The sequence below is a fragment of the Felis catus genome, chromosome A3 (genome assembly GCF_018350175.1).
Source record: "Felis catus isolate Fca126 chromosome A3, F.catus_Fca126_mat1.0, whole genome shotgun sequence".
NCBI lineage: Eukaryota > Metazoa > Chordata > Mammalia > Carnivora > Felidae > Felis > Felis catus.
This window is the reverse complement of record NC_058370.1, coordinates 67,045,974-67,061,128: the sequence shown is the minus strand read 5'-3', so window position 1 is coordinate 67,061,128 and position 15,155 is coordinate 67,045,974. Positions and strand designations below refer to the sequence as shown.

Sequence of the window (15,155 nt, the reverse complement as noted above, 5' to 3'; positions counted from 1 at the left end):
GAAAGGTGAAGAAAAAAAAAAACAAGAAAGAGGGAAGAGGGGGAGCCTAAAAAATTCAGGAAGACCTGCCAATGTGAAATTCAGCTTAAACTGAATTGGGAGGGCACTATGTAAGCAAATGAAATTCTCTCCATTGATAGGTAGGTAGGTAGGTAGGTAGGTAGGTAGGTAGGTAGAGCAAGCCAGCCAATAGGGCATGCTGAGTCTACAGAGCATATGACTCTTGATCTTGGGTTTGTGACTTCAAGCCCCATGTTGGGTGTAGAGATTACTTTGAAAATGAAAAAGAAAAAAAATTATTAATGACAGCAATTCTCTATGGATAATGGGATGGAATGTGGGGTTTTTTTTTTTGCTTTATTTAATTTTTCAATTATTCTATGTTAATCACACATTACTTATACAGTTTCTAAAAACTTATATATCAAAATCCACTTGGGACAACACATGGATGGTCTTACTTATAGAACAAAAAAATCTGGGTCAGTTTTTAAAATAAAATTTTAAGATTTAAAATTTAAAAATTAAGAAGTGATTTGGCATTGGAAAAGAGGGCTTGTGAAGATGTTTAGATAAGGACCCCACAGATTTCAGGATGGACAAGAGAATTAGGAGGCAAGGAGTTGTCCCCAGTGGCCTCATGGCAACCCCTCACTCTAGGATTCTGAACTTTATTTCCAAGCTCCTTGTAAACAGATAGGCATCAGTGGCTTCATTAATCCTTGAGCAGCATGCTACATAAAGATGACAGCACACTCTTCACAAAGACAGATATGGAAACAGGTACACAGGGAGGTTTTAACACGGGAGGCTGTGACTCTATACCCAATATGTTTTTCACTTGTCCCTCGTTTCCTCTGCAGATACAGCTGATCCACCACCACCACCCCTGCCCCACGCCACCTCAGTGTGGTGGTGTATATGGGGAACCCAAAAGTTTGTCATAAAATTAACTTCATTAATCCATCTGAGTTGGGTATCTGACACTCACCCTGGAAAGAAAACACCCTGAGGTTTCACAGGGTCAGTTATTACATGCACTCAAGGTGTATTAAAAGGCTGACAGGTCAGCCAATGAAGTCATGGATTATAAAAGACAGAGGATCTTTCCTTTATGCTTGCCACAAATGCTCTTTCCTGCTTCCACACTAGCACTCAGGTCAACTCTCCTGGCTGGGATGTTCCCTTTGTTTCAGTCTATCTGACCTCTACCCACATTCTGCCTGCTACCCAAAGCTTCTTCTGACTCCTGCAGTCCTCACCACAGGCTCCTTTCTCTGATCTGTGATTAGCACCACACAGCTCCTAACTGTATCTGCTGTGTCATAGTCCTTACTGCTTCATATACATGTATCTTGACTCCTGAGCCAGGCCTTAAGCTCTTGCAGGGAAAGCAGAGCTCAGCACATGTGTGAGCATGCATACATACACTTCACATCACATCATTTCACATCACATCACATTGTTTTTTACCTGAAGTAAATATCTATTCATTATTTGGGAATATACCAGGAGGCAGCTAAACAATCATAGACATTCTTAACAAGTTCACTTAGGAGTCTTATGTACCAATTACATACTGTCTATAAGAGACTCACTTAAGATCCAAAGACACAAATAGATTGAAAGTAAAAGAATGGAAAAAGACATTCCATGTAAACAGCAACCAAAAGAGAGTTGGAGTGGCTATACTCCAGAAAAAATAGATTTTAAAGAAAAAATTATTATAATAGACCAAAAAAGGACATTACATATTGATAAAAAGGTAAATCCATCAAGAAGCTAAAATAGTTATAAACATACATGCACCAAACAACAGAACCTCAAAATATATGAAGTAAACACTGACAGATTTTAAGAGAGAGATGAGTTTTATGGTAATAGCTGAAGACTTAAATACCCACTTGTAATAATGAATAGAAAATTTAGACAGAAGATCAGTAAGAAAATAGAGGCTTATTCAGTCTAAAAAGAACTCCCTCCTCCAAATGTTAACTGGAAAGAAAAGGAACAATATCACCCCTGTTATTGCAAGGACCTCTGTACCATTTGTGGCATTGCTTATCTATCACTGCTCAGACACACTTTACCATGACTTGGCCACCAAGTCTGCTCTCTTCTCAGGTCATAAGTCCAGGCTCAACCAACTCTCGCCTTCAAATCCCACAGAGTGCCAGGGAGATGTGCCTAGGGGGGATCTGGCATCAGTTATACCCTCTGCTACCAAAGCATTTAGACACTTGTCCAAGCCTAGCTTCCAGTCCAGCTCCTCATCCTCAGAATAACTGTATTTCAAAGGGTCCTTTTCCAAGCTTCTGGGCTGTGGTTAGACACTGCCCACTACCCTTCCTCAACAAGCCTCTTTGACCTCAAATTCAGGGAAGACAAATCAGATATCTTTTGCTTCCATACCAGAAAGTCCTGGGTGAAATTGGTTCACTCCTCAGTCACCAGCTCTCTAAAACACAGGATGGAAGGAGGCAGTGACTGGCTGGCTCAGTCGGAGCATGGGACTCTTAATCTTGGGGTTGGGGGTTCAAGCCCCATGTTGGATGTAGAGATGACTTTAAAAAATAAAATATTTTTTAAAAAAGATTTTATTTTTTGGGTGCCTGGGTGGCTCAGTTGGTTGAGTGTCCAACTTCCGCTCAGGTTATGATCTTGCAGTTCTTGGGTTTGGGTCCTGCACCAGGCTCTGTGCTGACAGCTCAGAGTCTGGAGCCTGCTTCGGATTCTGTGTCTCCCTCTGTCTCTGCCTCTTCCGCACTCTCACTCTGTCTCTCTCTTTCTCAAAAATAAATAAACACTCAAAAAGTTTTTTAAAGATTTTATTTTTAAGTCATCTCCACAATGTCAGGCTTGAACTCACAACCCTGTGCTCAGGAGTTGCATGCTCCACTGACTGTGGCAGCCAGGTGCCTCCCCCCAAATAAAATCTTAAAAAAAAATTTAAATATGGTGTGAGAAAATTTTTGCCAAATCATATAAAACATAAAAGGTCTTCTTTTTCCCTAACTCCAGGACAATTAGGGGAGGAGGATTTCTGTAATTGCATATCTCAAGTGGTCCTATACAGGATAGAGATGATCAGCTTCTCCAGATTGTAATCCTGTGAATATATATAAATATATATTATATATATGTTATGTATATAATATATAATTTATATCTTGCTACACAACTAATTGCCAGTGAGCAATAAATAATAGAAGAGTTCTGAGATCAGGAAGATCAAAGAGATTTGCAGGCACCCAGGACATATTGAATTTGCTACTTGGAATACAGAATTTTTTATGAGAATTTTACCAACACAGATTAATTGTTAAGAGAAAATATTTTCTGGGGCAAACTCCTATTCAAGTTCAAATTCACAATCAATTTTCTCTTTAGAAGGAAGATGGCGGTGTAGGAGGACGCTGGGCTCACCGTGTCCTGCTGATCACTTAGATTCCACCCACACCTGCCTAAATAACCCAGAAAACCACCAGAAGACTAGCAGAACGGATTCTCCGGAACCAAGCATGGACAAGAGGCCCACGGAAGAGGGGCCCCTCCCGAAACGGATCACCAAAGGAAAAGCGAGCTGAGCCTGCCCCTCCCGCTCCTGTGCACCTTGCTGATCCACCCCAGCTAATATGCCAGATCCCCAGCACCACAAGCCTGGCAGTGTGCAAGTAGCCCAGACCGGTCACGCCACCCCACCCCACAATGAAATCCACCCCTAGGAGAGGGGAAGAGAAGGTACACACCAGTCTGACTGTGGCCCCAGCGGTGGACTGGGGGCAGACGTCAGGTCTGACTGCGGCCCCGCCCACCAACGCAAGTTATTCAAGACAGCACAGAGGAAGTGCCCTGCAGTTCCACACTACTCCAGGGACTATCCAAAATGATGAAATGGAAGAATTCCCCTCAAAAGAATCTCCAGGAAATAACAACAAACGAACTGATCAAAAAGGATTTAAACAATATAACAGAAAGCGAATTTAGAATAATAGTCATAAAATTAATTGCTGGGCTTGAAAACAGTATAGAGGACAGCAGAGAATCTATTGCTACAGAGATCAAGGGACTAAGGAACAGCCAGGAGGAGATAAAAAATGCTATAAATGAGCTGCAAAATAAAATGGAGACAACCACAGCTCGGATTGAAGAGGCAGAGGAGAGAATAGGTGAACTAGAAGATAAAATTATGGAAAAAGAGGAAGCTGAGGAAAAAAGAGATAAAAAAAATCCAGGACTATGAGGGGAAAATTAGAGAACTAAGTGATGCACTAAAGAGAAATAATCTATGCATAACTTGTATTCCAGAGGAGGAAGAGAGAGGGAAAGGTGCTGAAGGTGTACTTCAAGAAATAATAGCTGAGAACTTCCCTGATCTGGGGAAGGAAAAAGACATTGAAATCCAAGAGGCACAGAGAACTCCCTTCAGACGTAACTTGAATCGATCTTCTGCATGACATATCATAGTGAAACTGGCAAAATACAAGGATAAAGAGAAAATTCTGAAAGCAGCTAGGGATAAACGTGCTCTAAGATATAAAGGGAGACTGATAAGACTCGTGACGGATCTCTCTACTGAAACTTGGCAGGCCAGAAAGGAATGGCAGGAAATCTTCAATGTGATGAACAGAAAAAATATGCACCCGAGAATCCTTTATCCAGCAAATCTGTCATTTAGAATAGCAGGAGAGATAAAGGTCTTCCCAAACAAAAACTGAAGGAATTCGTCACCACTAAACCAGCCCTACAAGAGATCCTAAGGGGGATCCTGTGAGACAAAGTACCAGAGACATCGCTGCAAGCATGAAACCTACGGACATCACAATGACTCTAACCCCATATCTTTCTATAATAACACTGAAAGTAAACGGACTAAATGGGACAACCAAAAGACATAGGGTATCAGAATGGATAAAAAAACAAGACCCATCTATTTGCTGTCTACAAGAGACTCATTTTAGACCTAAGGACACCTTCAGATTGAAAGTGAGGGGATGGAGAACTATTTATCATGCTACTGGAAGTCAAAAGAGAGCTGGAGTAGTCATACTTGTACCAGACAAACTAGACTTTAAATTAAAGGCTGTAACAAGAGATGAAGAAGGGCATCATATAATAATTACAGGGTCTATCCATCAGGAAGAGCTAACAATTATAAATGTCTATGTGCCAAATACAGGAGCCCCCAAATATATAAAATAATTACTCACAAACATAAGCAACCTTATTGACAAGAATGTGGTAATTGCAGGGACTTTAACACCCCACTTACAGAAATGGGTAGATCATCTAGACACACGGTCAATAAAGAAACAAGGGCCTCAATGATACATTGGATCAGATGGACTTGACAGATATATTTAGAACTCTGCATCCCAAAGCAACGGAATATACTTTCTTCTCAAGTGCACATGGAACATTCTCCAAGATAGATCACATACTGGGTCACAAAACAGCCCTTCATAAGTATACAAGAATTGAGATCATACCATGCATACTTTCAGACCACAATGCTATGAAGCTTGAAATCAACCACAGGAAAAAGTCTGGAAAACCTCCAAAAGCATGGAGGTTAAAGAACACCCTACTAAAGAGTGAATGGGTCAACCAGGCAATTAGAGAAGAAATTAAAAAATATATGGAAACAAATGAAAATGAAAATACAATAATCCAAACGTTTTGGGATGCAGCAAAGGCAGTCCTGAGAGGAAAATACATCACAATCCAGGCCTATCTCAAGAAACAAGAAAAATCCCAAATACAAAATCTAACAGAACACTTCAAGGAAATAGAAGCAGAACAGCAAAGACACCCTAAACCCAGCAGAAGAAGAGAAATAATAAAGATCAGAGCAGAAATAAACAATATAGAATCTAACAAAACTGTAGAGCAGATCAACGAAACCAAGAGTTGGGTTTTTTTTGAAAAAATAAACAAAATTGATAAACCTCTACCCTCTACCCTCTACCCTCTACCCTCTACCTCTACCCTCTACCCTTTCTCAAAAAGAAAAGGGAGATGACCCAAATAGATAAAATCATGAATGAAAACGGAATTATTACAACCAATCCCTCAGAAATACAAGCAATTATCAGGGAATACTATGAAAAACTGTATGCCAACAAACTGGACAACCTGGAAGAAATAGACAAATTCCTAAACACCCACACACTTCCAAAACTCAATCAGGAGGAAATAGAAAGCTTGAATAGACCCATAACCAGTGAAGAAATTGAATCAGTTATCAAAAATCTCCCAACAAATAAGAGTCCAGGACCAGATGGCTTCCCAGGGGAGTTCTACCAGACATTTAAAGCAGAGATAATACCTATCCTTCTCAAGCTATTCCAAAAAATAGAAAGGGAAGGAAAACTTCCAGACTCATTCTATGAAGCCAGTATTACTTTTATTCTCAAACCAGACAGAGACCCAGTAAAAAAAGAGAACTACAGGCCAATATCCCTGATGAATATGGATGCAAAAATTCTCAATAAGATACTAGCAAATCGAATTCAACAGCATATAAAAAGAATTATTCACCATGATCAAGTGGGATTCATTCCTGGTATGCAGGGCTGGTTCAACATTTGCAAATCAATTAACATGATACATCATGTTAATAAAAGAAAAGATAAGAACCATATGATCTTGTCAATCGATGCAGAGAAAGCATTTAACAAAATTCAGCATCCTTTCTTAATAAAAACCCTTGGAAAGTCGGGATAGAAGGAACATACTTAAACATCATAAAAGCCATTTATGAAAAGCCCACAGCTAACATCATCCTCAACGGAGAAAAACTGAGAGCTTTTTCCCTGAGATCAGGAACACGACAGGGATGTCCACTCTCACCGCTGTTGTTTAACATAGTGTTGAAAGTTCTAGCATCAGCTATCAGACCACAAAAGGAAATCAAAGGCATCAAAATTGGCAAAGATGAAGTTAAGCTTTGACTTTTTGCAGATGACATGATATTATACATGGGAAATCCGATAGACTCCACCAAAAGTCTGCTAGAACTGATCTATGAATTCAGCAAAGTTGCAGGATACAAAATCAATGTACAGAAATCAGTTGCATTCTTATACACTAATAATGAAGCAACAGAAAGACAAAGAAAGAAACTGATCCCATTCACAATTGCACCAAGAAGCATAAAATACCTAGGAATAAATCTAACCAAAGATGTAAAGGATCTGTATGCTGAAAACTATAGAAAGCTTATGAAGGAAATTGAAGAAGATATAAAGAAATGGAAAAACATTCCGTGCTCATGGATTGGAAGAATAAATATTATCAAAATGTCAATACTACCCAAAGCTATCTACACATTCAATGCAATCCCAATCAAAATTGCACCAGCATTCTTCTCAAAACTAGAACAAGCAATCCTAAAATTCGTATGGAACCACAAAAGGCCCCAAATAGCCAAAGTAATTTTGAAGAAGAAGACCAAAGCAGGAGGCATCACAATCCCAGCCTCTACTACAAAGCTGTCATCATCAAGACAGCATGGTATTGGCACAAAAACAGACACATAGACCAATGGAATAGAATAGAAACCCCAGAACTAGACCCACAAACGTATGGCCAACTCATCTTTGACAAAGCAGGAAAGAATATGCAATGGAAGAAAGACAGTCTCTTTAACAAATGGTGCTGGGAGAACTAGACAGCAACATGCAGAAGATTGAAACTAGACCACTTTCTCACACCATTCACAAAAACAAACTCAAAATGGATAAAGGACCTGAATGTGAGACAGGAAACCATCAAAACCCTAGAGGAGAAAGCAGGAAAAGACCTCTCTGACCTCAGCTGTAGCAATTTCTTACTTGACACATCCCCAAAGGCAAGGAAATTAAAAGCAAAAGTGAATTACTGGGACCTTATGAAGATAAAAAGCTTCTGCACAGCAAAGGAAACAACCAACAAAACTAAAAGGCAACCAACGGAATGGGAAAAGATATTTGCAAATGACATATCGGACAAAGGGCTAGTATCCAAAATCTATAAAGAGCTCACCAAACTCCACACCCGAAAAACAAATAACCCAGTGAAGAAATGGGCAGAAAACATGAATAGACACTTCTCTAAAGAAGACATCTGGATGGCCAATAGGCACATGAAAAGATGCTCAACATCGCTCCTCATCAGGGAAATACAAATCAAAACCACACTCAGGTATCACCTCACGCCAGTCAGAGTGGCCAAAATGAACAAATCAGGAGACTATAGATGCTGGAGAGGATGTGGAGAAATGGGAACCCTCTTGCACTGTTGGTGGGAATGCAAACTGGTGCAGCCACTCTGGAAAACAGTGTGGAGGTTCCTCAAAAAATTAAAAATAGACCTACCCTCCGACCCAGCAGTAGCACTGCTAGGAATTTACCCAAGGGATACAGGAGTACTGATGCATAGGGGCACTTGTACCCCAATGTTTATAGCAGCACTCTCAACGATAGCCAAATTATGGAAAGAGCTTAAATGTCCATCAACTGATGAATGGATAAAGAAATTGTCGTTTATATACACAATGGAGTACTATGTGGCAATGAGAAAGAATGAAATATGGCCCTTTGTAGCAATGTGGATGAACTGGAGAGTGTGATGCTAAGTGAAATAATCCATACAGAGAGAGACAGATACCATATGTTTTCACTCTTATGTGGATCCTGAGAAACTTAACAGGAACCCATGGGGGAGGGGAAGGGAAAAAAAAGAGAGAGGTTAGAGTGGGAGAGAGCCAAAGCATAAGAGACTCTTAAAAACTGAGAACAAACTGAGGGTTGATGGGGGGTGGGAGGGAGGGGAAGGTGGGTGATGGGTATTGAAGAGGGCATCTTTTGGGATGAGCACTGGGGTTGTACGGAAACCAATTTGACAATAAATTTCATATATTTAAAAAATAAAATAAAATAAAAATAAAAAGTTACTTGAAAAATTAAAAAAAAAATTCTCTTTAGCACAGCTAAACTTTTCCCAATTTTTCCTATTTTTTTATTTTAAAGAAATCATGTTCCTTGGGATCAGTTCTTTCCTATTTCCATTTTTTCAATAAAAATTTGGTCAACTAGTTGTAGGTGTATTTTTAATAGCTTTATTGAGATGCAATTAACATAGTATACAATCCACCCATTTAAAATATACAATTTGATGCTTTTTAGTATATTCTCATAACTGTGTAATCATCACCACAATTTTAGAATATTTTTTATAACCCTCAAGGAAACTCCTATACTCATTAGCAGTCACTCCTATTCCTCCTCAATTCCTTGGCTTTAAGCAACCACTAAGTTATTTCTATCTTTATGGATTCTCCTATTCTGGACATTTCTTATAAATGAGATCATACAATGCATCATCTTTTGTGACTGGCATCTTAATACTTAATACTTTCAAGATCCATTCACGTTGTAGCATGTGTTCAGTACTTCATTCTTTTTATGCTTGAATATGTCATTGTATGGATATATCCCATTGTACTTATCCATTCATAAGTTGATGGACACTTATGAACTTGATGGGTTGTTTCCACTTTTTGGCTATTATTGATAATACTGCTATGAACATTCACTGACAAGCTTTTGTGTGGATATATCTTTTCACTGATCTTGGATATATACATAGAGTAGAGCTGCCAATTGGGTGCAGTTGACCTTTCCCAATTTTCCTGGTTTACATTCCTGTCATTGTGTTTTCTTTTACAAATGGCAGCAATAGAGAAAAAGAGAAGACCTGTGCCCATTCAGATGTCTTATTTGAAGTTCTCGAGGGCATAGCAGAATCAAATGATCTTAGGATTGAAATGATGGCATCAAAGTGATTGGGTCAAAATATCCTACAAAGGAAAATTTTTCTGGAAAAAAGTTCTAACCTGAGCTGAGCTGTATATTTGAAGAGCTGGAGAGGAGGAGAAAGAAGATGGCACTCTGGCAGGGGCCATAGCATTAGCAAAGGCCTGATGACTGGGCTGAGTATGGAGCACTTGGGGGATAAGCAAGATGTAGTAGAAAGGGAGCCTGGAATGATTTGCTGGGAATCATATCATCAAGGGTTTGAATAGCAGGGTTTTAATATCTTTGGGGGACCATGGAAGACTGTGGTCTAGGGACATTAGTCAAGTGATCAGATCAAATGGCATGGGCACAGCAATGACTGGCAGATGCAGGCAAGATGGAGCTAAAAAGGGAGACATCTCAGATAGCAAGTCTTCATCCCTCGGAGGCTCTTGCAGTAATCCAGGGCCAAGGTGAAGGCTTTGAGGATAGCCAGCTGGAAATCAGTGGCTTAAATATTGATTCAGTGGGCAAAGTGGCATTCATCATGGGGCTGGTCCCTCAAAGGACCCGTGCCTATGTGCAGGGAACTCATCATTTTCCTATTATATAAATTGATTAGATCATTCAGAGCTGAGACTGATGCCAGGGGTTTGCTGCTAATCAAGCTAGAATAACAAGCTGGAGGACAAGGCAGGCCCTTTGCCAACTGGGCAAGGAGCTGGTCCAGAGGCACAGAACACTGCAGCAAAGCACTCTGTCCCTGCCCTGGGATTCTGGGCAAAGAAAGGCCCTGAGGTCTGGCAATGCCCTTCAGCTGCCTCTAGAGGCTTCTAGGGCCGACTCCTGGAATGATACTTCTCAGGGCGTCTGTCAGATACTTCGGTCAAGTGGAACCCAGCCCTGAAGGCCTATGGCTGGGCTGTCCCCCCTGCCTTCAGGAATTTGTAGAGATGGGAGTATCATAGGGAAGACAGAACAAGTTGGGGCAACACCAGTGGAGAGCCCAAGGGAGGCAAAGCCTTGGAAAAAGAGTAATTGAAGGGCATTTTGCAAATAAAGCAATAGTCTGCGAAGGCAATAATCTGTGTTTGCTTAAGTCTCCCACTATGAGATTCTCCCCTTCACGCAAAGATTCCCCTGCCCCTTTCTAATAAGATCATCGCAAAACATGACACGTGCCACCCACAGCCAGAAAGCCTAATTCTGACTATGGTGATGGATCCTCTTCTCATCTGTCCCTCCCTAACACGGAGGGGAGTGCAGTTGGCTCCATCTACAAACTGGAACAGCATTTCTAGGAAGATCCAAGTCTCCAATGTGCCTGGTTTAAGCAAATCAACATCCCAAGTCAGATGCCTTTTAGCTTTCTGCCAGCTTTCCTGCTCCCCACCCACCTCCAGTCTCCATGTGGGGGCATGGGGTCAGAGGTACTTGGTTTCTAAGCAGGGGAATGCTCAGTGAGTGGACTGAGGCTCCTTCAGGAACCACTTTGAGCACCCGGACCCTGAGGGGTCGGACGATGCTGCCACCACTTTTGGTCGACCTTAGCTCAGTGTTTTCTATTGTGGAGGCCAGATAGCTTGGGAAATGGGGTGGGGAAACAGTTCTGCATTTTGCCCCAGTTCACCCACCTAGGGTATTTAAATACAGTTACCATCATTGTTTTTATTTTCTGTATCTGCGTGGATTCATCATCGTCATCGGAAGGGGGCAGAGAAGGGGCTGGCTGCCTGAATAAGGTGGTGTTTCGTCCGTACCTAAGGTGTTCCTCACCACAGAACTTTGTGACCCAGGCCAAACCCGGACTGTGTTCGCGGAGAAGCTCCCGCGGTAGCGCGGAGCACCTGCTGTTTCCCGGGCGCGGCGGGACCAGGGGACGACGATTCCCCGCCCCCGCCACACTCAAAAGCACACCCTTTCCCCGCCCCCCACGCCGGCCTCCTGAGAGCCCTCTAGTGAGCTTCCTCTACCCTTCTACCCACCCCACCGCAGCCAGGTTCCTATCCAGACTCCCCGATCCTGGGCTGGAGGGGTAAGGGGGCTGGGTGGCAAAAGAAGACCCAGCAGCAGGGTGGGTTTGGACGCCTCCTCCTCCTCCTCCGGTGGCACCTCGATCCCCTGACTCCTCCCCTGTCTCTGTTCCGCAGCGTCCTCGCCCTGTCAGTACTCTGCTTCAGCAACTGTACCTGCCGCTGACTGGGGGAACACAGGAGAAGGAGAAAGGGAAACAGGGTTTGGGGAGCACCGCGCAGCAGGATGACGGGCCTCGCCCCGCGCTGCGGGCCCCGGCAGCCCTAGAGCCGCCCGCCCCCCGGCTGCCGCACCGATGCGCTGTCCGCGGTGCTGACGCCGGCCGCCTGCTAGGTTGGGAAGGGGAGGAGACTCCCTCACTCCCGGGTCTCCAAGAGCCGAGTGACCCCACCCCCATTCCTTCCCAGGCGGGATCATTTCTGCAAAGGAACCCTCAGAGACCTAGCGCTGCGGAAGGATCCAGGAAGAAGAGGGAACTTAAACTTCGGTTGCAGCCCAAGAACCGGGTGTCGGGGGATTCGCGTTGTGTGGCCCCCAACGCCCTGCGACCTCAGGGCACCACCAAGTTGAGCAAAGTTTGGCGGCAGCTTGGAGATAAGAAAGGGATTCCGAAGCCGAAGCTCAGGGAGGGGACGGACGGGGTTCCCCGACAGGGTGGTAGCCAGCACCGCAATCCGGACACCTGCTTCGGTGCCCCGCATTTAATGCCGCCGGAACGACTGGGAGACGTCGCAGCAGCCCAACTCCCCACCCCTTCCCTCCCATCCTTATCTCCCCCCCCCCCCCCGCCTTCAACACCCCGCCCCGGGCGCCGGTGACTCCGCCTCTCCGTGCCGGGCGGCTCTCCGGCTGGAGCTGGAAAGGGAGCGCTTCCCGGGACTCGGCTCGGTTCTGAGGCTCCGAAGCCGACGCCGCCGGCTCAGGCCCGGGGGTGGGAGCTGGACTGCCGGTGCAGCCTGAGCCTGGGAGCCGCCAAGCAGGGAACGCCTCATGGGACGACCCCAGGGGCTCTCTTCGTGCCCTGCTGCGGCGTCCCAGTCTTAGGCTCCCGGGTTCCCCAGCCCGCCCCGCCCGCAGCCCGCGGCCTGTCTGGAGAAGAGTATGAGGCCCGGGGCCCCGCGGACGCCGGCCACAGGGCGGCAGGGGCCTAGCTTCAGACCCCCGCGCCCGAGGGTGGCTGGTGAGGAGCCGCGGGAGCCGGCGAGGCGTCGGGGCGCGGAGAGGAGCGTCCCAGCCCGGGAACCCCAAGGGCCGCGGGACCCGTGTGCGGCCTGAGTGCCAAGGAGGAGGCGGAGGCGAGGCGCCCCGCCGTCCGGGCTCTGGGAGAAGCGGCAAGGGGCTCCGCGGCGGCCCCCGACCCCTGGCCACCATCCTCACGCTTCTGCTCCCGCGGGGGGGATGTCGCGGCCCGGGCCCCGAGCGCCGCCCCGGCCCTGGGGCTGAGCTCCGGACCATGTCCTCCCGCAGCCCCCGGCCCCCGCCCCGCCGCTGCCGCCGCCGCCTGCCGCGCCCCTCCTGCTGCTGCTGCTGCTGCCGACGCTCGCACCTCAACGAGGACACGGGTCGCTTCGTGCTGCTGGCGGCGCTCATCGGCCTCTACCTGGTGGCGGGCGCCACAGTCTTCTCGGCGCTCGAGAGCCCGGGCGAGGCGGAGGCGCGGGCGCGCTGGGGCGCCACGCTGCGCAACTTCAGCGCGGCGCACGGCGTGGCGGAGCCAGAGCTGCGCGCCTTCCTCCGGCACTACGAGGCCGCGCTGGCTGCCGGCGTCCGAGCAGACGCGCTGCGCCCGCGCTGGGACTTCCCTGGCGCCTTCTACTTCGTGGGCACAGTGGTATCCACCATAGGTGAGCAGCGCGCCCCGCGCGCGTCTTTCCTCTCCGCGCCTTTCACCTGCCACCCTTTCTACCGCTCGGCGGCTGGTCCGCGTCCCTCGGCTTCCCCCTTCCCTTCTAATGCCCCACTGCCTAGTTTCGTCTTGCCCTCACCCCTCCGCCGGTCCCCTTCCCCCTGACCCTTCTCTTTCTTAACTGGCTTTCGGCGCGGTAAGTGGTCTGGGAGACCCATCTCTGGCGCTCACCCAGCGTTGACTCGCCAGGCAGTACGGCCCAATGGGAAGAACCCTCACCCAGCCACTGGGCTGACCCGCGGCCGCCCGCGCGCTCTAGCGCTTCCCAGCTCCGTAACTTGACCTCTGTGCGCCTCAGTTTTCTCCTCTAAAAGGACTTGTGAGAATAAGCGTCTAGGGCCTTCTATTTCCTTCTATTTCTCACGCCCCCTGGGTCTGTTTCCTCATGCAGATGATTTGGGAAGCCCCCTTTCCCTCCACTCACCACGTTTTTATCTTTTTTTTTTTTAATCTCTCTTTTCTTTCTTCTTTTCCACATGTTTTTCTTCAGCATCCTCTAGCCCTTTACCCTGGGGAGGACGAACACTTTCCTTGATCTCCTTCCCACCCGCTACTCCTACAGTCTACACCTCCCCCTCCACCAAAGAAAAGCCCGTTAGACTCTGAGGCCAGGATTTCAGCGCTCTTATTCCGCCCGCCTTCCCACTTGGATTTTCTCCCCCTTCTCCCTCCACCCGCTTCCCAGCTTCTCCTCCAATTTCTTGACCTCTCTCGTTACCTTGCCGTCTTTTCCAACCAATAGTGGCACCAAGGGGTAACCGGGTGGGGTGGGGAGGGGGCAGTTTCTCCATACTTTTTATCATTCCTTCTTATGTTTGGTATAAACAGTTCACGGTTTCAGAACCACACAAAATATGATGTGTAAATACTCTTTCAAGCCCCCCACTTCTACTTTCACACCCCCACCCCCATCCCACCAGCCTCTCCTGTAGAGATCTTGGAGCCACTGGCTGCTCAGCACTACACCCCTTCCTTCTTTTTTCTTCTCCTGTCACCCACTTTCCCCATCCCCCCTTTCTGAGGATGCTGGGTGTCATGTGAAACAGACCTCCTCCTCAGTTACTACAGAGTGCAGAATAAATACAGGATTGCCACTTCGGTGAGATTTTGTGTGTGTGTGCTGTCCGCTCCTGCTTTGAGCTCCAGGGTGGGAGAGGGCATTTGGCTGGCCATATCACTAGTCACTCCAAGGCACTATCTCCTGGTGGTAGTTTTGGAGGAGAGGGCTGGTTTCACTGGGTTGAGAAGTGAGGGATTGCATAGGCACAACTTCCATGGGTAGGCTCTGGGCTGGTTTTGTATGCCAGCTCAGAGGTGGGCATAGACCAACTGGCCAGTGTAAGCCATCACAGATGGCTGCTGGGAGGCAGAGAAAGACTTCATCCATGTGCAGGATATGAGCAGCTTAGAGATGTCTCTCTGAGTGTATATGTATA

General features: G+C 46.2%; 1 protein-coding gene and 1 long non-coding RNA gene across 4 annotated transcripts in view; one reads left to right on the top strand and one right to left on the bottom strand.

Moving 5' to 3' along the window:
- The window catches only part of LOC123384449, a 113,907-nt gene that overhangs the window by 61,819 nt on the left and 36,933 nt on the right, over positions 1-15,155 (bottom strand). The gene's annotated exons all lie outside the window — the stretch shown is intronic.
- Positions 12,623-15,155, top strand: part of KCNK12 (potassium two pore domain channel subfamily K member 12) — a 50,115-nt gene continuing 47,582 nt past the window's right edge. The window contains exon 1 of the mRNA XM_023251665.2: positions 12,623-13,657. Within this exon, the coding sequence (XP_023107433.1) occupies positions 13,267-13,657 (391 nt within the window). The 5' untranslated portion in view covers positions 12,623-13,266. The remainder of the gene's footprint in view (positions 13,658-15,155) is intronic.